At 46.8% G+C, this 27,423-nt stretch overlaps 1 protein-coding gene across 5 annotated transcripts in view; it reads right to left on the bottom strand.

The window, feature by feature from the left end:
* MEIS1 (Meis homeobox 1) overlaps positions 1 to 27,423 on the bottom strand; it is a 110,448-nt gene that overhangs the window by 29,037 nt on the left and 53,988 nt on the right. For all 5 annotated transcript variants that reach the window (XM_055810225.1, XM_055810227.1, XM_055810224.1 and 2 more), the window contains exon 8: positions 23,177 to 23,322. In XM_055810225.1, the coding sequence (XP_055666200.1) occupies positions 23,177 to 23,322 (146 nt within the window). The remainder of the gene's footprint in view (positions 1 to 23,176; positions 23,323 to 27,423) is intronic.

Below are 27,423 nucleotides of genomic sequence, written 5' to 3'. Positions count from 1 at the left end.
TCGGAAGCTGCAAACTCGATCCTGTTTATCCCACGGGACTGCCTTGCACGTTGGAGGAAACACTAAACACCGAAAGGGAAGCTGTTTTATTAGAAATGCATCTACAAGGCCGGGAGGTAAAAAGCCCGTGCAAAGTTTGCACAGCCTTTTCTTGGCTGAGAGCACTGAGTCAGCCTGATAATGCTGTTGAAGTGTGAGCGAGCTTTGGCATTTAAAACTCCTCGTTGCTTTTTCAGCGCAGCAAGAAAACGCGGTCCATATGACACGGTCATGCCGCAGACAAAGCCAGCCTTTTCCTCTTTCAAAAGAAAATATTTCTTCAACTTACTATAATAGTTTAATATCCCCGCAGTCAGATTTTTTCATAGCATTACTGTTAATAAATCCTCCTGCTGCCAGAGCTATTGAACTGCAAACTATGAACGCAAAATCAACAGGCGTGCTCGGTCTTGTAACGTTAAAAATGCATCGAAGGATGCAATGTGACGAGATGCTGCATCCCTGCATCCCTCCAGTGAGGCCGGGCGCCGCCGCTCCATTGCTGCATCAGCCCATCCCTGGGAGCTGGGGCTCTGAGGCGCTGCCTAGCCCTGCCCTTACAAAAGGGTTTTGCAGGCTGCTTGGGCAACCCTGCCAAAAAATAAAAGGTGAGGAAAGGAGGCAGAATCCCACTCTCCTGAGGCAAACACTGGGTGTAAAATACAGATCCAATAACCCAGGAGTTACAACATGGGGACACATGTTCACGGCGCAACCTGATTAAAGAGGACTTGGGTTTATATAAAAAACCAAATACCATCGGTTTTGCAGGCAGAGGGCTGAAAGAGATGTTTCATTTGTGAGGACTTAAGAGGAGGGGAAGAGTACTGGCAACAGCAACACTTTAATGAAGAAGTTATGCTGGGGGGGGGGAGGGGAAATTGCTCTGTGCTTCTCTTTTTTTCCCCCGTTTGCCCTTTTGTAAATAATTTTCTTGCAAGAGTTGTCTGAGAACAAGTTTTGGCACTCGCTAACATAAATATCCTTTCCAAGGCTGATGGAGAGACATGGTATGGCTTGGGATGTGCTGCCAATACTTCTCTGGTGGCCCCATCAAATTACTCATAATGTGAGCGCTCATTAAGGAAAAGAAGTTCAGATCATCCCTTGCACAGGATATTACAGAAGTCAGAAAATGGAAAAACCTTTTAACTCATCTAATCCATCCCCTGGCTGCTACAATATTATTCCTTCCATACCATATATTATTACCCACTGCCTTTTCCAGTTGAGCTGCAGCTAGTCCAAGCAATGGTGCTTCTGCTATTTCCTTTTGGAGACACCCTGATAGACCTCAGTGTTTGGAGCTTACTCTGGCTCCTACCGCTTCCCAGCCTAAGCCGAGTCTCCGCAGACACTCCCACACCATCCCTGGGTAACTGAGTGGCACTGTTCCCGTCTGCAACATGCCTTTAGCACCTGTCTGCGTGTGCATGCAGAAACACACGCACAGTGCTTGCACATGCAGGACAACTTCTCTTGAAGCACTGCAGAAGGATGTTTTGCTCTAGCATCAAGATTATCTGTGCTCATGTGACACGAGCGATGCGCATTCCCATCCTCTGCCCTGTCTATTACTATTACTATTACTATACTATTACCATTACCATCACCATTACTTACGATTACTTACTATTACTACTGCTACTGCTATTGCTATTACTATTACCATTATTACTACTATTGTTATTATTCTTTTGTCTTGCCACAGCCTCAAAGTAACAAAGGGCAAGGTAATTAAAAGAAAAATGGCATCCAAAAGATCAGCGAAGCGCTCTTCAGCGCAGCACACGGCCGAAACAATGAAATATCACATCCCAGCGACACGGAAGGAACCCAGGAAATGCATCAGCCGACTTGCAACCACGTTACAGCTAAAATGCACATCCCTGACCGCCGGCTCTGCAGCGAGGCCAGCACCTTTCCCGGGCTGCCGTGGGCTGGCAGGTAGCTGAACCCCAGCCTTTCCTGGGTGAGCGGCTTTGGGGAAGGAGGAAAAAACATCCCTGTCCCCGGCACACTAAAGGAAATCCTGAGTACCTGATAACCCTGTAAAAGTGCTGCTGTTGTTTTTAGGGCTGGCCTAAGACAGATTAGCCCAGGTAAGTATCTCGGAGGCAGCAGCCTTTTCTCAGCAGTAAGTCACTGCCCTTATCTACCTCAGATGACTTTCTAAACAGGCGGGCTTGGGAGCAGCTCAGCAATCGCTGGGGAACACTGGCGCTGGCAGTTGTAATCCCACAGAGCTAAGCTGAAAGCTCTCATTTGTGCTTTCTGCTCCCCCTCTCAGGTGCCTGGGGTCCCTCGGGAGCCCCGTCTGTGAGCAGGGGATAGAAGCTCCCCCACAGCACCCAGGGTGACGGCGGGGGGGTGGTGCTGTATGCAGCCAGGTCCCTGATGCCAGCCGCAGGCTTTAGGAGAGAGCGGGAGCTTTAGGCAGGTTTCCTGGGGTGGCAGCACCCTTGGGAGCAGCCACCAAGCCATTTGGGAAGCGTCCTGTCACAAGCCTGGCCACCTTTTCTCACGGAGGGACCAAGCAAGTCATGCGAAGAGAGTTCAAGGCAACCGCCGTGTCGAGATGCCAACCTTCAGCGCCAAGATGAGACGGGTTTTTACATTTGAGCATTTTCTATTTGGAAAAAAAAAAACCCACCCAAAACAAAACACACCACTGAGGAAGGAAATGAAAAGATAAAGCTGCTATTTTGCAACGCCGCTTTGTTGGCATGGAAAGTCCTTGAACAGATGCCCCGTCCACCATTAAATATTCACAACATATCCTTGTAAAAGAATAAAGCCCACTCAACTTATAAGCAAAACCACAATGTGTTCTTCATAAAAAAATAAAAAAAAAAGGCGCATTTACAGATCTGGGAGAGGGGGTGTGGAAAAACATGAGGAGGGGAAAGAAAAAAAACCTAAAAAACCCAAGCCAGCAGAACACCGCCACTCTCTGAAGAAGCAAAGACTCTTGGAAGTAGTGAGCATTCTCTGGCGTTAATTTTCCCACTTAAATTACAGTGATGCTGTAGCCTCATCTCATTAGAGATCATTGTCCCCAGTAGACAGTTGTGTTTATGGGGGATTCTTGCTGTTCCACACCTGCTGCTCAGGTTGCTACGTGATAAAGCCTGCATACAAACAGCAGTCTTGAGGTTGCTGGACTGCAACTGATGAGCCCAGGCTAATTCAGGGGTGATTATGTAGTTTACTGGACCACTAAACCTCTTTAAGCTTGTAATTACTGCCTATTTGAGTAAAGAACATTCAAAAGCAATTCACTGCATCATGCCTGCCACAGCTGGAAGCAGGCTGCCAGCAGTCTGTGGGGACATTAAAATCTACAGGGACGGGGATTTGAGCACAGCTCGTAGGCATTGACAGCGGTGGCAGCCAAGTGCGTTCACATTCCAGCTCACCTTTTCTGACCAGGCATACTATTAAAGGTGCCATGAAAACTATAGAAAAGCAATAAAGATGACAAATAATGGGGCATAATTGAAAGAAATGCATTTTAATGACTCTCCCCCTCTTACCTCTCCCCTTATATTGGCTAAAAAAAAAAAAAATTAAAAAAAATCAAGCCTTTTTGTCATGACAAGGGAAGGGAAAGAAAAAGCCTTTTGCAAAAGGGGAAACATGCTGCATCGCTGTGTGTCTGTTTTGAAGTCTGTTTTGAAGCTGGGGGCTTTCGTCCTGTTTTGGAGCTTTGGAAGGAATAAGTTCACTCGTAAAGTGAACGCAGAGTAAGTCTTGCTACATATTCAGCAGCAAGGCCGATGCAGAGGCACCTTAATCACTGAATCTTCATTAAATCCTCCAGGAAAGCCTCCAAGAGCAGCTGCAGACCTGGAGCAGGTACCACCCCCTGTCACGGCTGCATCACTTGCGAGCACCGAGGGATGCCCCGACCCAGCACCCTGCGGCACAGCCTGCACGGCTCCCTGCTCGCGAGGTGGGGGGCTCGTTTGTAATAAATACACATCCCCCTGATCCCATCTGCCTTTAGAGTTTGGAACCACTCGAGCTCTCCTTTTCAAGCCTGCCTCTGCCGCTCTCAATGAGCAGGAAGTTATTAAAAAAGGCGCCTTGTTTTTTTGCATAATTAGCAGCCTTTGGGAGCGGGGTCCGACGGGAAGAAGGGCAGAGCAAATGGGACCTGCGACACCGGCAGCCAGCTGGTAACGGGGATTTTTACAAGCAAGTAAACGAAAATCCGGAGAGGATTGCTCCGGAGAAAGGGAAGCCACCGATGTCACTGCCGAGCCCCGCCACCACGCTGGCTTCCCCGGGAGCTCCGAGGAGGTGGCTCCGGCTGCAGGGAGCCCTCCCTTCCCCCCGCCACCCCACAACCGTCCCCTGCCATTATACAGCCATGTGTGAGGTCCGCCTTGATGGGCCTAACGAGCTGCCCTACTACCTAACGGCACGGGACATACTCTGAAGCCTGGCAGGGCGCTTGGAGATCCAGAATTCATCAGCATTGTTTCCCTGCCCTGCTGACAACTGCCACGGCTGCCCGGGAGAATGGGGTGCAGGGAACAGCAGAAATAAACGGGGGAAATAAAATCAACTGTTATTGTTGACACAATTAACCCTGGGCTGAAGTAAATTTAAGAGATGGGGCCTCTTTCCTCATGTAATAAATTGCCTTGTTTTCAAAGACGTGGACATCCCATCTGCAGTATTAATCTCACTAGATATCTAGAGAGGGAAAGGGGGGAAAAAAAAACCCCGTACATGCATGAGCATGCCGCTGTTAACAAACACCAGCTTTTAAAGAGAATATAAAAGCATTCGGGAAGTTTATTCTTAAAAAGCATGTAAATTCCCAGCCACAACAATCCTCCAACTAACCCCATCCAAGCTCCAAAGAGCCATGGGCTTACATGTTATCCAGTCATCACTCTTATTAATATTCATTAGGCAGGTCTACTTGCATTTTCATAAGCTGCGAAGGTGGCAAAAGAAACAATCAGAATTCTTTAACACACGGGCATTATCAATTCAACATCTGCCAAAGAGGAGCGCATACGGATCTGAGGTTGAAATTCAAATGCAATTTACCTGAGCTGGAGCGGGGCTCTGCTTCCCACCACCAAGCAAGCGATTCCAGGGGCTTGCCTTTTAGCCATCCCAGTTTTTACATCCCCCTACCTTCACTCTCCATTATTTTTACCTTTAAAACGAGAGTCCCTCATAAATTACCTTCTTTGTTCCTTAGCTCTAGTGAGTTCCTTTCTGCTAAAATAGCCCAAGTTCAGCAAGATCACATATATGAATAATACAGCCAAGTTTTAACTTGGTCAACTTGACTAAGCAATTCTGCTTTCTGACTAGAGAATTCAATTATCCACACCCATTTAGCGCGCCAAATCCCTTTGACTGGCTTCAGGGTGCAGACCCAAGCAGAAATACAGACTTTCTGACCAGCCGGGGCTAAAAATCAACTCCAAGAGATGAATTAAGAAGACTCCAAAAGAAAACGAGTGCTCTAATTAATTATTTACCCTACTTCGCAAAGGAACCCAGCTGATAATGCTAATGAATTTAAGAATAAAACAGATATGCGTTCCCAGGATGACATTTATATGCGCAAGGACACGCACCAAAAGAAGGGCCACTTAGATCTCCGGAGGGCTGGGGAAAAGCACATCCCGATTCTCCCCCCAGTCTCCAGATCCAATCCTAAATTAACATGCATTTACCCACAAGTTCACTGTGTATTGATTCCCGTCCTTACAAAAAAAATCATTGAAAAGGCTTGGATGGGGTCTAGGACATGACTCTTCCCTCTTGGCCACCTGCTCGGGCCGAGGGGGCTCCCCCATAAAAACCAACCTTTTCCCCTGGAAACGTCAGCACAGCTCCCCACTGATGAAACGGGCTTTCAAACACCTCTGAAGACCGAGCTGGGTCCTTCCTTATGGAGGGTTGGAGGGACCCAACTGGGTGTTTCAGTGGGAATATTCGGGGAGCGAGGCACTTCCCAGGGCCGATGCTGGGGGGACGTGCCGTGAAATGGCACCCCTGCCCGCGCCTCCGTACCTCCAGAGATGGTGATAGCCGCAGTGCTCTCAGCCAAAGCCTGGGCTGCCTGAAGGATACGTCCTCATCTTTGAGGGCATCTTCCACAGGTTGATGGATAGGTGAGGCCAGGACAGGGGTTTTTGGAAGGGGCTCTTCAAAAACCCAACGAAGAAGAATCCAAATTCTACTTGCTTCTTCAGCTACAAGAAGCCAGTGGCCACCCCATCCCCAGCTTGAGCATCCCCTCCATCGTCTCCTGCCTGGTCTCCTTCGAGGTCTGAACACATCAAGCACCAGGCACGTGCGGATGCCTCCACAGATGTCACCATAAAAGAGACAATCAACGTGTTCGGAAGCAAAAGAGTTGAGATGGCACGTTGCTTTCAGCACTTTTATGATGCAACAATCATTAATAATTCCCAAGGATAGTAATGTATAATCAATTAATTTTTCCAATACCAAGCTCAAAATCCCCCTCTTCACTTCCCCCTCCTTTCTGACCACAAGTCTACATTTCTCTTAGAAAGACCTAAATGAAAGCTAAAGACCAAAAAAATCTCACCACTAGCAAGTAACAAAGTAAGAAAGAGCAACCAGGCACATTGGATCTTATTCTATACACGAACCTTTCTAAGATGACTGCTGCAATTAAAAAAAGTCAAGTTTATCATTTTGATGATACGAAATTATGAACTTGACTACTATATGCATATACTTTGTTTAACGGCTTCATTTATTTTAATAACAAAGAGAAACTAGATCTTTACAGATGAAAGCTTTATTTCATGGCTTCAGTGCAACTGGGATTTTTAAAACCTGTGATGTTAACCAAAATGTGATAATAGATGTTCTCCAGGGTCCTATTTTATAGCATTTTATGCAGAGCCAAACTATACGCGAGACATTACAAACACAATGTTTAGCCCTACTTTCAGAAAGTAGAACTGACTCCGGAGTCAGAGGCCCCTGTAATTGTTTTCCGTCTGCTTCTCCCTCCTCTGAACAGCTACTCGTGCGGCAGAGCCGGGCTGTAGCAATACCGTGACAAAGGCGCTAGCTCTACCAAGACTTGTTATAAAAGAATATTGAAAGGCACCATTTGTGGGATTTTGGCTGGGAGGGGACAAGAGGGATCACAATGTCACTACTTTATCTACAGCAGGCTGCCTTGAAGAGTCTGTTGACATCCAGAAGAAGAGAGACACAAAAAAGATGCTAAAAAAAGAGATGCTGAAAAAAAAAGATGCTAACTCTGCTATCGTTTTTATGTCAGTTAATTCCTAAGATAATCAGAAACACCTCATCAAGCTTGATAATGCTCTCAATCCTTCTGAAGAACTTCTCATCTACTCCACTTTCTTTTATTTTTACGTTAGTCGATTGAAAACAGTTCTTTCAGACGACGCCAGGACTCACGCACGCGCGGCATGAAGGATGCTATCGTTTAATACGTTTTACACACATCTATACATTTCCACGCACGCAGAGGGATGTGTGCATGGGTGGAGGTGGATGCAGTTTTGCCCTCAGCTCCCAAAAGCGGGGACCCCACCACTGTTTCGGGGCCGGCAGCCCAAGATGGCAGCGATGATTAATGACTGTATCATCCCCGGCTCGGTGGCGGCGAGGCCCCGGGTCTGATCTGCCAAACATCCCCTTCGTCTGCGGCCGATCAGCAGATGTAAGCACATAGGCCCTGTCAGCTTGACATATCATTCCTACGACAATGTCAACGAGTATTAATGTTCAATTATCTGTCCTAGAAATAACCCTTGCCTTTACGCATTGTGTAACTGGGCGCGTGGCACTGCGGTAATGCGAACGACAAGGGCAGAGATGCCCGCGCTCACTCGCTCGCTCTGAGTTGGCTTCCCAACATCATCATGACATTGCCTTGCGGTAGCGCGTGGACGTTTTCCCCCTCCTTCCTCTCCCCGGTTGTGGGGGTTTGGTTGGGGGTTTTTTTTGGCAGGGACGTCACAAGGACCCCAAAGACCTCTCTCCTCTTCGCATGTTGTACGTTGCTCAGAAAAGACGTACTTTGATTTCACGCCCATGCAGAACCACAAGGAGTTTGCTTGTTTGCTTTTACAGGGGGCTGTAAGCTGCCCATTACCTGGCAGCTTCTCTTTATGTCCCACGCTCCGGTGTATATATATCTCTCTATCTATATATATCTCATTTACCATCAAACGCAAATGTCAACAGTGGCTCCTTCCAGGGCTGCGCCAAGATCAATTCAGCCCCCAACTGCCGGCTGGAGCAATTTGTCCAAATGAAACATTATGGCTTCCCTTTGTTAAAGCAAGTTTAAAATAAGACCCCCAGTCGAGAGATGATTTAAAGAACAAACACAAGTTCATTCCTGGCATCTTTTACTACTGTTAATATTAAAATTATCGATTGGACCAAATTCAAATAAGACTCTTGAAGCAAAAAGCTTACCAAGTATTTCTTCATTTAAATCAGACTTATGGTCAAATTACCACTCGTTCAAATAGGTTGCGATGGAGCTTGCATGATTTCTTTTTTCTTTTTTTTTTTTTTTTTGTTACTATGGCACAGCTTCCTTGAACTAACATTCAAAGGTTATCAGCTCTAAGTTATGCTTGCTAAGTCTTCTTATACAACTCACAATCGGAGGGAGGGAGTGGGAGGAAGCAGCGTGATAACCAGTGCCAGCTTTGAGATAAAGCCCTCCACCTAATCTCTGTTTATTTAGACAACCATCTAACCGCAGCGCCCAGTGTAAAAACGAGCCAGGTGTACGGCTAAGGAATTTCTCCTGCCTTTTTATCCTGACTGCATTATATTTTGGGGCAAAGGGAAGCAGAGTCTTTTATTCCTTTTTTTTTTTTTCCCCCAAGATAACTTTAAAAAATTAAATAATCCCAAATTCTGAAGTTTTGATGTTTGGATTTGTTGGGCTGGCTGGGCTTTTTTGCTTTGTTTTTCTGGGAGGGGAGGCGATGGTAACAGAGCACGTTTTATTCCCTGCTTTTGTACTTCTGGAGGTTTTGGAGAAAAAGATTTTGCCATATCAGATTTAAGAAGGAAGATCCTGCTTTGAAATATTTCCCACCAGAAAGGATTTGGGGTGTCTGGAATAAACAGCATGGCAGCAAGCTGGAGCAGACTGCGCAGGGTGTTCAGCGTATTCCACCCCAGAGAGCTGCCGGGGCGCCGGGCACCCAGCACACCTCTGCGGCAGCGCTGAAGCTGCTTTTCCAGGGCCGGAGCTTCTTTTTCAGCGCAGAAGCCAAAACAGAAAAGCTCTCGCAGGTCAGGCCATGAGAAGCAGCACTGCAAGGCGCCTGGCTGGAGGGGAACCAAGCCTCCCTCCAGCTTCAGCAGCAACGTTAAACGGTGGTGGGAAGCTTGCACGCCAGCTGATGACTCTATCTCTCCTGCTGTATGAGCCCAAAGTTGCCTCCAGCACATTCAAACTTGGTTTTCCTTCTTTTTTCCCCCCTCTGCTAATTCCCCCCACCGTTTACTCAATCATTTTAGGTAGGGGGAGGCAATGGCCGCTGATGAGTGCCACTTTTTTTGATGCAAGATGAATAACCCCAAGGAGCAACTTCCACGGAGTCTCAGGCTCCTGTCAGCCCGATAATTGATGATGTTTTCACTGTAAGGGGTGGGGACTGGGACACATTAAGGTTCAATAGGGGAAGTAAATGGAGTGAATTGACTCAGCAACTATGCCTTTTACCATGGCTTCTAATAAGGATAAACTGATTACTGCCAAATGTACTTTAACATCACGGGGTGGGGTGGGGGGAATAAATCGATCTGCTCAAAGAAAATAAATGCCATACCAGAAGTTTTTTTTAAAAAGTCAACTTTTACATTCAAAAGTGTAGAAGCATGTTTCAGCAGCATCCTGCTGCTCCTTCCTGAGTCGCCATTTGCCGCTAAACAAAACCATGGATTTACAGCCTTAAAATGCACCCTGAATATGCAGGCTGCAAAACGACCGCCACGGAGCCGACGCATTCTTTTTTCAAATCTTGCTCTGAAATGACTTCGATAACAAAGAGGTGCACAGCGATGCTCACGCTGTATTTTAAATGCCAACTTCATGTCAGCATCTTTTTATGGCAACTGGGAGGCCGGATGCTCTGCTGCTGCGCCAGGCAGTCGGGAAGGCAAGCGGGCAGCAGCCCAGGTTGCCAAGGGTGACTACAGAGCTGACAAGCCCGGGAGCCAGCAAAACCCACCCTGACTGATGGCTTCTGGGTTCCTGCTGACCTTTGCTCCCTTCTAGTTTGGCCAGGAACAAAAGAGCCTGTTCACCGGGGCCCCTCGCACATATATTTAAGGAAAGCGGTCATCGCCTATATGCTGATTAATGTGTTTGCTTTACATGCAGCGGGAGGGGGGCCACGGCCATCCCGTGTTGCTGTGCAGGTAAGCGCCAGCTTGTATGTCACACAAAATAAATCAAGGAAATCCACCACGAGGCACATAAAAATGACTAAAACAGGTAAAGACAATTTTTGTCACCGAAGCGAGAAGTTGCCAGGGCTGGCGACGGCGCCAGGAGCAGTTTCCCCATGTACCCGAAAACCTGTGCAGAGTTTCTGTCATTAGAGATTTGATGCTGCCCTGACACCCAGGGCCATCAGCAGTGTGAACACACTGTCGCAAAGATGCTGCTGGCTACGGCAGCCATGGAGGATGCTGTCCGACCCTCGGCGGCAACTTTCATCACCACATACTGTCACCATAGCAATGGAGCTGGATGCGGGCAAATGACAAGGGTCTGTCATCACTCAGCCCCGGCCTGACAGCCTTTAGCACCAGTTTCAGCTCTCATCCAGCCTCGATACGCAAATATGTCCTCAACAGGCCCAAAAGTAATAATCTGCCCTTCTGCAATGTCATTGTTTCACTGGTGCTGCCGGTAGCGCTGTGCAGCCCTTAGGCCCCATGGAGATGCTCTGTTTTATTCCCCAGTGAGCTTTTGTGCTTTAGGGGAAAAGGAAAAGCAAGGAAGGGGTGAGGCAGAAAGGAGACAGTGGCACCCAAAGTTCAAATATCAGAGGCATTCAAGAAACAAACAAACAAAAGAAAAAAATCTCTCTTGCACACATGGCAGTAAAACATGAGAATTAATGTTTGGAAGGGATACGCCGCTTTCCACGCAAGGGCTTCAGCAAGGAAGAGGAACATTACCGTGGAAGTCTAAAGCTCCCTTTTAATATTAAACATGACAGTTTTATATAAAATGCACCCGCCACCCCCCTTCACAGACACAGGTGCCCGGGGTGAAGTCAGGGTAGGTGGCAAGGTACGCCGGGCTGTCACCGCCAGCGGGCACAGCCAGCGCCCGCTCTGCCGTCACCAGCACCAGCACCGGGGTCCCAGCGCTTCCCGCACCTCCTGCCAGAGGTGCCATGGAGGGACAGCTCACGCCGCCTGCCTCCCCGCCACCTCAGCGCAAGCGCGGTGAGAAACAACAGGAATCAAAGATGGCAAACGCTACCTCATCTAGAGCCCCTCTGCCTGGCTGGATTAATCATAACGTGTCTATTTCGGGAGAATTTCTGCACGGGGTCAGTTTTTACTCATCCCGCCCAGGCGAACTCACCCCCGCCAACTGCGGCGTGTGCGGGAGCTGGTGCGAACGCTCTGACGCGGTGGTTACCTTACTTAGCTCCTCCAGACCACGCAATTCAGATTTTACTTTGTGTTTAGTCACACAGAACAACCCGATTTAACAGCACCCGTATGTACCGCGCCAGCCCTCTCGCTGTTTAGAAAGATGCCTTTTAACGGTATTTAATTTAGACTCACTTATGTGCTACATTTACTAGTGAACACATGGGCTGCGTGCTCGCAGCAAACACGCTCGCCGTGCCCCCCGCGCGTGCCACACGCTCGCCTGTCCGCGCCAGCCCGGGGATGACAATTCACCGCCCCGACATCTTTTAAACCTGATTTACCCTTCCAGAGAAACAACTACGCAACTAATCTTCCAGGACAAATGTAACGCTGAAGAACAACTAAAGTGAAACATATAAATTCCATATATACTTAAAAATATTATTGTCTGTAATTTAATATAACAATATTTCTAGGCCTATAACCTTGCACGCAGCAGCAATTTCCCAAGCATTAATACTTAAATGGGTCATATGCACCACATCTGTCATTCTGTCCTGAAGTCTATGAGGCACAACCAAGACTCTGCAAGCCTATTGATTTTTCTAGCATTTGCTTTAATTTACTTAACCATTGAGAAATCCATCAGTACATAAAGGGCAACTGTCCATTACTGCCTCATTTGCAGACATTCTTTCCCTTCATTTTTTTTGGTAAATATTTCCCCTTAAATCGCTGTGTGTTTACAGTGTAAAAATGAAGCCGGAAAGTGCTCACACCTGTTTCTGTTCAGTAACTGCTGCACTGAGGTATATGTAATGTGCTTAAAGATAGAATAAATATCTAGACATTATTACATCTGTGTGCAAAGGGTGGTAAATTAGATCCTAATTACATTAACAGGGATTCTGCCTCCCAGCTTAAATTTTACATGAGCACTCTGTAAAAATCCAAAAGCTCTGCTGTGGTTTCTTTACGAGCTGGTGATTACAGCTACTTCCTATGCGGTCACTAAATATTCTGTTTACAAATAAATGAAGAAGCTTTGAGCCAACTTGCCAGGGTAATAATCCATGGTGTTTTTTCTTCTTCTTTCCCCCCCCCCCCCCCCCCAGCAAACCTTTACCACATAAGCATGGCAACAATCAGAAGCCCTGGCTTCATCTAATTACTCTATCACATAATTTCACAAATTGCCTTTTCACTGGGGAGCCAAGTGCAAAACACGCTCACAGTGGGATTTCAGGCAGCAGCTTTCATTTACTACTCATTTCTTGTTAAATTAAACACAAAAACACCAGTTGTGTGAAAGAAGTCAAAAAGAATGCTTGCAAATGAGCCAGACAAGTGTATCTTATATTTATACCATTTGCACAAAATAGCTCATTGGCAAGCTGGATTTTTAATGGCACCATTATCGCCTTTAACCCTTTTAAAGCCCGGCACCAGGCTGGTAACCGCATCATCCCGACCAAACTCGGGCATCAGGCCGAGCATCCAGCCCGGCATCCTTCCGTTAGCAGCTGGCAAGCCGAGGCAGCGTGCCCCCACCGCCCCCACGCAACCCCTCCGGCTGCCACGGGGACCGACCCCGGTGTTACACCCGCCCGATACGCGGGAGGGACAGTCCCATGAATAAATCCGAGTGGGATTCGTAAGCGTCGTTCCCACCTCACCCCGGCACAGCCCTCCAAGATGCGGGGGAACCAGCAGGACTCAGGGGCAGAGGGACTGCAGGGCCAGACCCCTGCTAATTATCCGAGTGCTAACAAGGCAGGATTGCAAGCTGCCACCGAGGAACACAAATTATTTTGAAAATAATTGCAGCCAGTGTACCATCGCCAGTGGAAGTGAACTAGAGGTTACACTGCTCTAAGATGACATTTTTTACATCAACGTGTACAAAACTAAAACACGGCCATTAGTAATTAAAGCTGTTCCTTTTGTAGCACCAGAGCCAGTAGGTCAGGTACTGTTTTACATCAGAAACCAGGCCCTGATGGCTGTAGATTTGCCAGCATTATCTGCACAGGGAGAAAAAAAAAAAAAAAACATTAGCAGCAGCTGTCTGTGTGCCTCGACATTGAAAATCCTATTCATACAGACAGGTGGAGTAATTTAAAAGCCAATGTGGTGCAATTTTGATGCAACTAATGCCACTGTTTACTAAAATGCCGCCATTACTGCTGTTTATGAAAACATTACTAAAATTGCATTTTATTCATAAGAAACCTAAGCTTTGGGTTATTACCAGATTCAAAATCATTCTGCCCCCACTGCAGCTCACAGCCCTCCCGGGTTTACAGCCTGCTGCACCAACAGACCCACGCTCAGAGCTCAGCAATGAAATCCGGGGTCGCCCCTCCTTGCCACCCCCAACGCGGGCACAAAGTCCATGGCAAAGAAGCAGAGTTCTGCCAGCGAACCTATTAATTAGCTAGATCCAGCGATTATGGCATTTGCCTTCCTGAAAATATCACTGGGATCCCCAAAAGCTCTGGTTGACATGGGTAAGGGTGGTCTAGGAAGAAGAGTTTCACTTCAAAGCCAACTTTAGGTAACGAATAGAGCAAGCTCCCTAAGGCAGAGCGCCACCATTTCCCCTCTGAGTTCCAAGAAAATCCTTGGAAAACATATTTGTATCACGAGCCGACCCTTGGTTTTCCCAGTGTGACTCACGTGCCCGCTTCAGTGCCACTGATGTGGCTACCTCGCTTTTTCCATCACTGGAACACAGCACCACAGTGGGAATAAGGGAGGTTTATGGCTTTTTGGTCTGGGTTTTTTTTTTTTTTTTTTTAATGTATTTCCAAAATGTTTTAGGCTGTACAGGCTGGAGTAGACAAGGTCAACCAGTAGCCAAGAAAGGAATATTAATGCTATAGCTAAAGTCCAAGAAGTATTTTCTGAGCAGAAGTTTCTGGCTTATAAAGCAGAGGATGCAGCGGCAAGTCTCCCAGACCCTGCCTTATTAAAACGATGGCCCACCACTGAAGTGAAACGGGTACTCTGCTAAATACTGCGGGTCTAAATCAGGCAATGATGCAAAAGGCGAGGTAAATTAGATAACTACATATTAATTTAAACTCTTTTCTGCCTACTTACCTTCTTCTCTACACATACATTCAGCACTGCGGTAGCTGACAGGGTATGGAGCTGGAAGCGCAAAGGTAAGTCTGATCAATACATTTGCTCATATACTGAAAACAGGATTTTCAGCTGAGCATTTTGGGGGAAAGGACGGCATTACCCATGGAAAATTTTAGCTTTTCATCAATAAAAAACCCTCCGTTCCACAGGAAAAGTTTTGGGGGGGAAATTTGGATGGTCAGACGGTAAACGTAGCCAGTTAATATTAGGAACTGGGGCATCTTCCATCTATGCAATGAGAAAAAATGTGTAAGCAGTAACAGTGCAGATTCTGTGTAGCTGAAGGTAAACGCAGGGAAAGGGAAACAGAACTTTAAAAACGGGTGAAAAACCAAATCACTTCTCATGCCTGCCCTGGAGCAAGGAACAGACAGTATTAGCCACCATAGGACTGTTTCGGTTCATTCAGACAAGGGTTAAGCTCACGCAAACAGATGTAGGTTACCCTATGCCAGAGCAAGGGAATGCATCTTACACAACGCGATGTACCACTTCCAAATGTGACCCTATTTGAAAGGCAGCTTATCTTACACCACAGATTAACACATCTCATCAGATATGCGCCCAACTGGTTTGGTGCCTCATGTTTTGGCACTTTACCTGATCTGATTAAGTCATTCACTAGCTCACACTGGTGTGCTGTGAAACTCCTTCAAAGAGTTCAGAGGTTGCCAATAAAAAAATTAACACTGGCGCTTATATACATAAGCATATCTGAGGATCAACATAGGCTCTTTTTGTAGTGACTGTGTCAGAGGACAAGCTAAACAAACAACTAGTAATGAACAACCGAGCCCATGATTTTATCCCCATTTCCTGCTGACCCACGGCTTGCCAAGACACTGTTGTTGCCTTCGGTGTACTTCGTACTGCAAATTATTTGCCGCAAAATATTTCCGTGGCTATTTCCAGATTTACAGACTGGTGGTCAGACTTTTTCCCTCCCCCTCTCCCCCTTCAAAATGCACTACTTGAACTCTGTGCATCTGCTGTGGCTGCAGGAAGACTGTGTGTCACGTAGCACATTTCTGGGCCTTGACTGGAGGAGGCTAATTTCAAAAATGAAGCTGCACATGCAAAATATCACAGCTGCCAACATAAAAAGAAAGGAGAGGGTGGAGAAGAAAGCAAAGCGTCTACTGTTGACTTAAAAATTCTTATTACTGCAAACATTCTTGTTGGTAAACTCATTTCCCAGAATATTTATGCAAACAAAAGGAGTTCTAGTACAACCAGAGCAAGTGTAATTTAACATCTGAATTAATGTTTATCATGTTTCAACTTTTCAGTATTCCCTTGCTTCTACTCAGATGTGAAATTCTTCTGGCGTGTAAATACCAATGTGTTTCAGCAGCTCCCAAATAATTCAAATCCTTTAACGTGCTGGTGGCTTCCACATTGGTACAACAGTGCCTCCAAGGTGGAACCTGGGGGAAACTGGGAAAAAGAGAAGATAGCCCTTTGGGAATAGACACACTCCCTCTAAAATCTAGTCCAGGCTGTTGGTTACCTTCTGATTTCCACCAAAATATCCCCCTGGACCACCACTGTTCCCCAGACCTGTGAGGAGCCCAGGATATGAGATCTCATACCACACAGCTTAAGACAATATGATGGTCGTCTTCATCAGAAAGGAGACTGGACCATAGATATGACAACCCCCACACCACGCTTCTGCACAGGGGAGAGCCTGAGTGAGGAATCTGGTTTCCTCAAACCAACGAAGGCACCCTATATTTTTCCTTTCTGGTCTAAACCCAAAAGTTTGTAGCACAGCTCAGCGCTGGCAACTGAAATGATCTACAGGACAGCCAGAGATCGCAGCACACCAGACATGCGCTTTCTAGGAAATCACAAAACTGGAGCAACAGCAGCCTTGCAAGGGTATCCACAAAACACAGCAGTTTTCTTTACAGATGGCAAAATTCACCCATGCTAGAAAACGGATCAATCCTCGGTAGCTGGACCACAGGACAAAGCGACGTATTTGAGTAAGATTAAAGAAAATGCTGAAAGTTTTGACAATCAGTGTCCTCCATCAAACTCTGGGAGAGCTGCAGGGTTAAGAAGTTAATTCAAACTAAGTTACCTAAATCCTGTTTGCCCTTTTTTCCGGAGCTCTCAGTTAAATTCTGACAGAGCCTTGGAATAATTATCTTCTCCTGTAATGACATTTCCCATTTTCTCCTGTTGATGACTGCCACGGCACCCCCACCAGCAGAAGGGAGCCAAGGATGCTCACCACGGCTCACCTGCACCAACCTGCGATGGGTCCTTTCGCTCTCTGCTCTGGCAAGTCTTCCCGCTGCCAGGAGCGGGAGAAGCCCTGGATCCCACCTTCCTAGCCGAGGGGTGACCAAAGGCAAGCTAAAAACGCCTGGCTTTTCCCAGGAATTTGGGACAGCTGGCACTAAGAAGTCTTGCAGATGTGGTAGAAAGATTTTTACAGCTTTGCCCACAATAAAACCAAGTGAAAGAGGAGACTTGTGTGTTGCAGAGAAGGGGGGAGACCCCCCCACATCCATTCTGAGTCCAATACATGGAAATATGACCCCTGTTACGCAGACGAGCTCCAGGAGCCCTCTGGCATTTTGCAGAGCATCAGTTGGTGCAAGATGGAGACTCATTCTACGTTGGACTTTCAGGGGGGTGGGGAGTGGCTGGGGATGTTTTGTTTAAATGCTTCCAAAACCCTCTTGAGAGGACAGCAAAGAAAATCCTCACTGGTTTTAGCCAATTATTTCCCCTTTTTATGTTTTCAGCAGCCTAGTTTTGTACCCATCTGCCCTCTCCCTATACTCCTTTCCAAAACCAGACAGGCATCCCACATGGGAGCAGGGGCAGGGAGCCAAATGGACCCCACGCTCCTCCCAAGGCAAAATCCCATCAACGTGGAGGGATGAGACAAGAAATGAAACCCACTTGCTTTAATCTGAAAACGCTGCTAGCCTGTATAATATTCATACACAAACAAAACCTACAGAATTAAGTGGCATAATAGTATTTTTCTATCACAACAAGATCCCTAAAGTGATGGGGACTATTTTCCTCAGCTAGATTCGGATACAAAGTGCCTCCTTCTAATACCTGCTTCCAGTAAGTTCTTTTAAACAAATAACAGCTTTGCTAAATAGGTTGCATATTGCTTATTGTAAGTTTTCTTGTTTAATAGCATGGCATCAAGCAATCAATAAAGACTCAAAATCCAGATACAAAATAGAAAAAACCTTTCACTTTTACTGTAAAGTCAACATCTTTCAGCTACGTCTTTTACTTTCTGCTCAGCCTCCCATTTCAGTAAGGTTTAACCTCTTAAGGAAATTGTTTTAAAAGCAGTTAAAAATAATGATTAAATTATGGGATTTACATGAAAGAAATCCTCAGCCCATTCATTTTTTTAAATCATGGCAATTTGTTTTTTAAAAGGTGTTTGAAGTCCCTGAATCTACCTCTTGGCACCATTAAAAAAAAAGTAGTTTATAATCCCCTAATGTGCTTAAATAAAGCCTTCAATAGTTCAAATTGTTATTAAACATCTTTTGGGATTATAATTTTATGGCTTTTTTTGCCTGATTAGATGATGAACGTGAAGATCATCAAATACTCATCATATAACAAACCAATTACATCGTATAATCCCCAAAATGAGGTTTGAATCCCAACATTTCAAATTAAGCTGGATTTAAAGGATGCAGAGAATTCACAACGAGCCAACAAAACACTTGCAGAGACACCCCCAAACTCCATTCTTCCAGTTCTGAACAAAAAGGTGCCATTGCTGGGACAAAACCATAGTACGGGTTGAAGCAGAAACCAACCCTGTTGCCACAATTAAATTTATACAGATCGGGTTGTAGGCAAGATTGTTTTTTCCTTCCCCTTCCCTTCCTCCAAGCCTTCCCCGCGTTTCACAATCCCTGCTGAGGGCTGTACATTACAGTGAGAAGATCTGCTTGAAAAATGGTAGCTGAGACATGATCCCTGAATGTTAAGTGATCCAAGAAATAATAATAATAAGTAAAAAAAAAAAAAAAAAAAAAAAAAAAAAAGAGGGCTTGTAAAATGTTGCCAGGCTGCAGCACACCCTGAAATTATCCTTAGGGCAACTTTCTGGAGCCCAGCTCCAGCACAGAGCTGGTCCTCCCCAGCCCCTCCTGGAGGGACTGCCATGGCATTCGATGTTCATCCGATGCCACCCCACAAGCCTCCCCCTGGTTTTGACTGAACTTTTACAATTTGGGGACGTTCTCACCTCTTCACTGAATTATTAGCAGCTTTTTTCTTTCTCTTTTTAATCCAAATAGTAACAGTCCGTTCCTTCCGTCTCAAATTGATAGCCAAATCTTAAAAACAGATTTCACAAACCTCAAAACTTACAGGCTGGTGTCATAATCAAAAATTTCAACAAGCTCCACAGCTACATTCTGCCTAAGGGCTGACCCAGGCTGCTCTCCCAACCCAGCCATTTAATCAAATTTAAGCCAGAATAGCAAACAGTTAATAAGACCTGCAAAGTCCTAAATGTAAGTCTGGCCACCACTTCTGCTATTGTTTTAGCCGATTTTCGGGGGGTTGTTATTATTCCAAAGGGGATTAAAAATAGGGCAAGTTGAAGGAATTTATCCCCTGAGGTGTTTCCGAGCAGACTGCCTGCACCCACAGAGGACAGCGCTTGCCCGCCCCGTGAGCAGCTCGGTCTGCACATCAGTCCAAATAATGGGGGGTGGGGGGTGGAGGGGGCTGCAGCCTGACGCTGAGCGGGAACTTCTGCCCAAACATCCAGCAACCGGAGAGGACACAGCCTTGCATTTGATTTTTCTTCTTCAATAAAGAAAAAAAAAAAAAAAGAATATCCTCCTAAGTGGGAAATGAGAACTAAGGGACAAACCTTAGGAAAGGAAGCCAGTACACGGAAGAAGACTTAATACTCCTGGAGATGGAATAACTGCATAGAAGGAATTAAAGCAGCCTATACACTTTTGAAAGATTGTATTCGTCCAACATTTATTTTAAGTCTTTCCAACCATTAATCATTAGTATGACAGACACAGCAATTACTGTCTATCTTGTTTAATTCCATGCCACTGATATGTATTAATATTACAATTGTAAGGGAGGAAAAAAAAAATTGCCTTTGAAAAGGAGGGCTCCCAACTAACACCCCCAATTAGGAACATCAGGAAGCATCAGTGGTCAAGGGGATGCTGGATTTTGCACTCAACCGCTGCTCGGTTTTCCCTGCCATTTTCCAGATGGGAAAGTGAAGGCAGGTTTAAGCGCTGGGGGCAAAAGGGAGGTATCACCTGCCCTGACACGTCCCCTGCCTGAACAGAACCACCTCCCTATCTCTCCTCATGCTCCTGCTTTAGGGAGGACCTTGTATCCACCCTAGGGAAGACCAAACGCACTAATAAAAAGATAAATAAATGATGTGAGATCTCTAGTTTCCTCAGCTGACTGCTCCCTGGGATGACCTGCCTCCCACGGCGAGGAGCCCAGCTGGGGACCACCGCCATGCCAGTGTGCAGGGTTGTAAGAGGAGTCAAGACGCCCAGATGCCCTCATAAATGAACTGGGGTCTTCGTCCCTTCCGTCTCTTACCCAGCTACTCCTCAGCTTTGATTGCAGCCAGGATTTGGGCCCAGGTGGTTTTTTTTCAGCACCCCAAGCAGCTTGCCAATGTATTATGTTTCTCTAGCACTAACTGTAGTTCTGGCTCGTCCCATGTTTGCCTGGAGGACACCTTCCTCCACACAGGAGACCTGCTGCTCCTCTGGCTGCAGGAGTTCCCTGCTGCCTTGTCACTCCTGTGAGAGCACTCCCAGCTGGAACATGCGCTTGGAAGAGTCTACAACATTGTCCCGGCATGTTTTAATTTGGGAAACTGTCTGTGACCCTATAGAATCGATTTGAAAGGTCTGTCTCAAGGTCCTAGCTGGAGAAGGTTGGACTGGGTAAACCAATTCTGCTTTACTGAATTGAATCAGACCTGCCTGGAGCCACCACGATGCTGCCAGAAGAGCAAGCTGCCCAGCAGTAAATCGGCATGCTGGCTGGGCTGGATCTGCTTGGGGTGGGGCAGATTTTTAAAGCGAGCCTTAGCACAGTGCTGCAAGGTGGAAAATGCAGCAGCTTCATTGCACAGGTCTTGGGGGGTGGGTTCTTTCTTGTGTTTGAGCCTTCCAGAAAAAGAGACCACCTTACAAGCAGATATCCAGATGTTGTCTCCCAGGGGCAGCTACCAGTGCAGCAGCAAGCTCTGCAGGCACTCTCATCTTCTCCTTTGCACACATCTAGTGCACAGCAGAAGAGTGAAAAGCCACTTGCACCCTACACTCCACCTAGACGGAACAGCGATAGCATCCGCTCTCCGCTCCTGAGAATGCGCATGAAGCCAGCCGCAAGGTCAGGTCAAGCCTGTGTAGCTAAATAGTCAACACAGGGTGGCTCCGGGCACGAGGTCTGCCAGGAGTCACCCCTGCTCTCTCCTGCCACCTTCCCAGGAATGGCTTTGGAAGGTGGCGGCTGGCCCAGGCTAAGAGCGTGCTGCAGACTGCCCAAGCAGTTTAACAGGACAGATCATCACATCCCTGTGTCTGCGGGGTGGTTAATTTGCTAGCACAAACACAGCAACACCCCGCTTCCAGGAAAAAATATTAATAGTAATATATACTACTTAATCTGGAATTCCTCAGCTGGGAACTACAGGGACGGACACGCAGCTGCCCAGTGTCCCCTGGTGTGCCTTCTCCTGACTGCAGAGCTTCCAGGGCATCTCCTCAAACCAGCACCTACACCAGCTGCGTCAGGCTGGTGCGAGCATCGCTGCCGGCACAGCACCCGTGGACCGTTTTGGAGGCAGATGTCCTTAACCTCACATCTACCTGCAGCGAGGCACCAGGTGTCAGCTCACCTTGGGTGAGGACGTTGAATTGGGGAGCCACCAAAAGGGACCTGGGCCACTGGCAGCGATGCGCTGAACGCTCCAGGGACAGGGCAGAGGAGCTGGCAGGGCTGGGGGACGGCTGACGTGGAGTCTGCCAGGGAGGGAGGGAGAGGAACGTGGAGATCTCCGAGGCCCTCCCCGGCTTTGGAGGAGGAGTGCTCCAGCATGAAGGTTCATTCATAGCAACCCAGGACCACGCGGGGCAGGATTCCCCGCCTGATCCCCATGCTGACAAGAGTCCCGGCAGATATCTGGTTTCTTGGCTCAGCGGGGGATGGAGGGGCGATGTGCATGAGCGCTTCCTCCAGTTTATGAGTATCCCCTTGGCAGGGCTCCCACCGGGGCTGGGCAAGCTGGCTGGCTTCTGGTTTCATCCTGACCCCTACTAGAGGCAGGAGCGAGAGTCAACCGCTGGGATCAGAGGCGAGAGCTGCTCCTCAGTACCACCTGCAGACCCCCGGCACCCCTCGCCTGGCCCTCATCCTCCTGGCACAGAAAAGCTCCGACAGAAAACCTGGGGCCGAAGGCCCACATCCCCCCGGTGGATGGAAACATGTGACAGATCACCACAATGGGATGAAACGGGAGAATGGCATTAGAAACACTTGGCTAAATGCTAACGTGAGGAGGTGTGGTACACAATATAAAGCCTTGAAAGAAGTTCCAGCATCCAGCTTAACCCCACGCACCTGTCCAGAGCTTTGATTTCTAATCCCAGGAATAAAAAAAAATTACAGGTAGCTGTGGCAACAGAAATAGCTGCGCATCCCCCCACCCCTTCATAACATTAAATACAGGGGTAACTTACACTCTGGGAATGAGAACGTCTCAAAGAAAAAAATTATACTTTCCTATTAAACCAGATACATTCAGACCTTTCATCACGAAGCTTCTGATGATCTCTGACAAACAGCTGAATAAGGTCTTTGTTTGCTTTTCGCTTTGTTTTTAATCTCCCCAATTATTTTCCGCAGTTCTCCAGAGCACAGAACCAGGGGCCGAAGGCTGCTCGCTGCTCCGAGGCAGCGATTCCCACGTCAGCCAAGGGGAGCTGCAGCTGTGCAAGCAGTGGGGCAGGACAGGTCTCCGAGGTTATTAGAATAAGCTTAGTCACACTTTGTGGTGACGTCCTGTTAACAACTGCCACTCGATCAAAAAAAAAAAAAAATTAAAAAAAATCTAAAAACAACACACACACACAAAAACCCCAAAACATACACTCCGTGCTCTTCCCCTGGCATCTAGCAAATGAGGCAACAACAACAACAACAACAACTCTGCTCGGAAAAGTTCCCTGAGCTGCCTGTCAGCAACATCATATGTATATTTGCTTTCTATGACTACTACAACTATGACATTTTCCATGTTTTATTTTGCATATGTGATCTAGAGTTCACTTACTGTTAGATGCTGGAACAGCCATGCCCTCATGATATTTGTGGCTACTTTGGGAAAGATGCCACGCTTTTTATGTCGCTTTTTGTCCTTATCTGGATCATCATCATCACCTGTGCTGGGGGAAGCTACACTGTTGTCCAAGCCGTCACCTGTAAATATAGTGAATCAAATTTTGACTTATGCTACCTTTATATACTTCAGCCGAAGCCTGGCTTTGGGTATAAACTGCATGAATATTTAAATGAGGTATAAATTCTTTAGCACCGTAATTCACCAGGGGTTGAGGGGACGGGGGGAAGAGACATGGGGAGAGGGAAGGTCTCAGGACTGTGTCGGCCCCATTCTGGTTTATCCTGAAGGACACTGCGGCCATTTCTGCGACCATAACCCAAACCAAAAAGTGCGTAAGACAAAAAAATTAAAACATAAATAAATAAAATCTTGCAAGCATCCAGCTCGCAAAGTTGGCAACGGTGGCTTTTCTTCACACTAGGTCACTTCCCAAAAATTCATCCCAATCAGCTGCTTTGTCTGAGATGGCAATTAGGAAAGTATCGATGGTGTCCCATCTCCATGATGCGTGTGAACCAGGTGCCCCATCCCACTCCGGGATGCAAAAAGCAGGGTGGATGCACCTCTCTTGCAACATCATATTCTCTCCCCAAATTCAGAAATAATCAGAAGACTGGGGCATCTCTTATGTTAAGCCTTTTGTAGAGGTTTGGCTTCCCCTGACTTTTTGATGGGAGGTGGACAGTTAACTGGCCTCCCCTCTTCCCAGCCCCAGCGAAAAGAAATTCATAGCGGGATAAGTAGGTACCGATTTGACATACACCATAGGAATTAACACCCTGCATTGTGCTGCTGTGCCATATCCGTAATAGATGTCTGCTCCCGTTAAACAGCAACTGATCCAGAATGAATTTCCTTAATGCAGACAAGGTCTCAGACAGTTCTCATCACGTTAGCAACATATCTAGAGGAGGATGCAGCCACAGAGCGGCCAGCCTGGCTCTGGGCTGATGGGCTAGTGGTCAAAGGGAAACAAAACTTGCAGTGCCTGGCCAGTGTGCATGCAGGTTTTGTTTCAAACCCAGAAAGCAGTTTATAAACAAGTCCACAGAGCAAACCAGTCTTTGCATTCTCTGCATGTGGATTGAACGGTATAGCCTGGCTTCCAAGGACACTGTATTGGTAGCAGGGTGGAGCTGTGATGTTATTAGGCAAGTGTTTTTTTACACCCCTGGGCAAGAACCATCAAGAAAGTCATCTGAATTGGGCTGAGTCAAAATTATCTGTTAGGAATAAAAATAAACAAAACAAAACAAAACAAAAAAAAAAGGAGGGGGGATGTAGACTGTCAAAATTATGATTTGTTAAACAGCTTTCAGTACCAAAAAAAAAAAAAAGTTATTATTAGTGTTATATTTTTAGCACCTTACTGACTGTGGCAAATTTATAATTGTCCTTATGACTTGGCCTGTGTCTTTAGCGAAATGGTAACCTTGGGTAGTTACAGAAACAAGATTTTTCTGAAGAAATCAGATATCTGACAAATTCTTTGAAAGCCCAGTATGTAAAAAAAGGGCTTTTATACAGAGAAGCAATTCACCATATAAAATAATAATTCATAAAAGAAACATGAGCAAAGGAAACAACTCAACAACATTTAAAATTCCATGGGCTAATCCACTTTCTGTCTGTGAGAGGCAAACAAGGAAAAGAAAAGTATTACGCATTCATTGATTAAAAATGAAAAGCTTCTAACCTAATGACACTGCCTTTCACCACCTCCCTGCAACCGTCCACCCACCCTCGCCACCCCCGCACCCCCCCCCCCCCTCGCCACCCCCCGCACCCCCCCCACCCCACCCCCGGCTTTTTTAAAAATACACTCTCTCCTCATTTCAAACCCCCTTCAGATTAATTTAGCAGGCATCGCCTCATGCCTGACGGGAGGAGGACTCATTGATAATTTATGGAAATATCTACTATAATCCAAGGGAGATGACTTTTTTTCCAGCTTTGTGCATCAATAGATAATCAAGGCCTTCAAGCAGCCTTAGCTTCCCATTACCTCGGGCAAGAGAATTCCTGAAAGCATGCCTCCGGGGCACCTGAATTATATCCTCCATTAGGGGAGGAAAAGCTTTCTGCATTCCACCTATAACACTCCCCAGAACCTTTCCTGTTTATTTCTGCTGTATGAAAGCAGAAGCATTAGGAACAGGATTTTTTAAGTGAAGACTTATGTAGATACAATGGAGAAACCTTTCAAGCGCGAGCCAGATCACCTCCTTCAATCCCTGGCGGTGACCTATCCCAAATAAAAGGTTTCTGTTACATCATTAGCTCAAGCCAAAAACAGCCTTGGCTTAATGCACAGTTTGTTCTTCCTACTGTTTTTAGGCAAATACTGCTACTTTACTCCCATCTGGGAGGGAAATTACACTGCTGGGCTGTAATCTAAGACAAGATTTTCATTGGAAGCAAATGCTTTCAATCCAGTGTAAATACTGGTGCATGTTCAGAAAAGCCTAAAACAATAAACCCTGGCCCCGTCCGACACCAGTTAGAGAAAGTGAAAGGCAGGGAAAGGATAAGAAAGCACTCGGCTATCCTAAGAGCAAATGCTTCGGGAGACTTTCATAAATTGTTTAACCTCTTCCACTTTTTTTTAAATGGAAAATTGATCCCGTATAGACCGAAACCACAGAGAGAATTCTAAATGGTCAATTGTGGATTTTAGTATTTCCATCTACTTTGCAACTCGATACACTCACCTCTGTGAGGTCCCCAGAGATCCCACACACACACACACCCCACACACCTTTCCCCGCCCCCCCCCCCCGCCTTTTCGTCTTTTTAAAGATCACTACACAAAGTTGAAGCACCACTGACCAGCCACACGGTAGCAGCTATGAACTGCATTTGTAAAATGTCAGCGGCGACTCCGTTCCCAAAGTTGACTTCTGCCGCCAAATGAAGGCGAACTGAAAAGGTGGAAATAATCATAGAAATGATGCTAGTCCATAAACAAGCTTACAGCCTCATTAGTATAGCGGGAGGCTCCGCTGGGTGATTTATGCTTGTTTTGCTGATGCCATGAGGAAATGCCATAGGGCAACTTCAGCCAGCTGCTAATGGTTTCTGACAGCTTCTTAGCAACTAGTGCAAGCAACGCCGTGGCGTTTGCTAGTGACAGAAACCGAAAATGTCATATTATCTGCCCATGTGTCACGAAGTCCGTGTGGCAATTAACTAGTAGGCCAGTGACTGAGGGGGCCACAGGCTCTGCAGAATGGCCCGTGGCTATTCGGGGGGCAGAGGAGGCGCAGCGCTCCCATTTACGCCGCGCGTATGCACGGATGTATGCGCCATCCGCATCACGCGCCCGCCGCCGTCGCTGATGAGTTTGGTCCATGCAGATCCTTTGTCCGTGGAGAAACTCTGGCTCGCTTTCTCTTTAGGCACGGCGTGACATTATCAGAAGGCCTGCAAGTAATCTCTCTTGATATGATGGTTGGAAATGGCACTTTAATTGGCAATACCTGATTCTCTGGTTTCGAGCACTGGATCCGAAGGTGCTAGCTGTTTTTCTGCTCACTCGCAAATTAGTCTAAAAGGATTTAAGATCACTGAAGCAGACTCGTTGCCTGTCAAATTGCTGGGAGCGCAGCAACTCTGCACAGCAACTAGACGCTATTTAAAAGAACTCGCCAGCGCCTGTGAGGAGCAGGAGGAGAGCCCGGGCTCCGCGCGCCCGCTCCCCAGCCAGCAAACCAGGCGCTATATGTCAAACTGTCAAACCTTTCAGCATGGCCGTTTGCCCTTTCAAATAATATTTAAGAATTGTTTTTACACAATTTTTTATAGGCCATGGTCTAGTGAAAGAGGCCAACCAACAAAGAAAGGAATTTGTACTACAATTCGTCCGTGGACGATTTCTTGCCAGACCTGGGCCGGTCCCCATGGAGCGCGGCAGGTGACCTGTGGCAGCTCCCCGGCTGTCGGGGAGCTCCGATTTCAAACGCCCTCCACTCCGGTGTCCCAGAGTTGCCTATTTAAGCACACCCAGGCATTTAGGCTGTGCTATCTTGTTCCTTTCAAGCAAGGATAAAGCGGCATTTATCGTATTCAGCCCTGCTGAATGGGGCAGGCCGGCCGTGCCAGCGGGGGCTTCGCTCGCTGCATCCCCCTCTCCGCTGCCGTCGCCCCCTACGGCTTCCCTTCCCCTCCCGCTCCCTCAG

This window comes from Falco peregrinus, chromosome 7, assembly GCF_023634155.1.
Source record: "Falco peregrinus isolate bFalPer1 chromosome 7, bFalPer1.pri, whole genome shotgun sequence".
In the NCBI taxonomy this organism is placed as follows: Eukaryota; Metazoa; Chordata; class Aves; order Falconiformes; family Falconidae; genus Falco; species Falco peregrinus.
The sequence above is the reverse complement of the archived record's forward strand: the minus strand, read 5'-3'. Positions and strand labels throughout refer to the sequence as shown.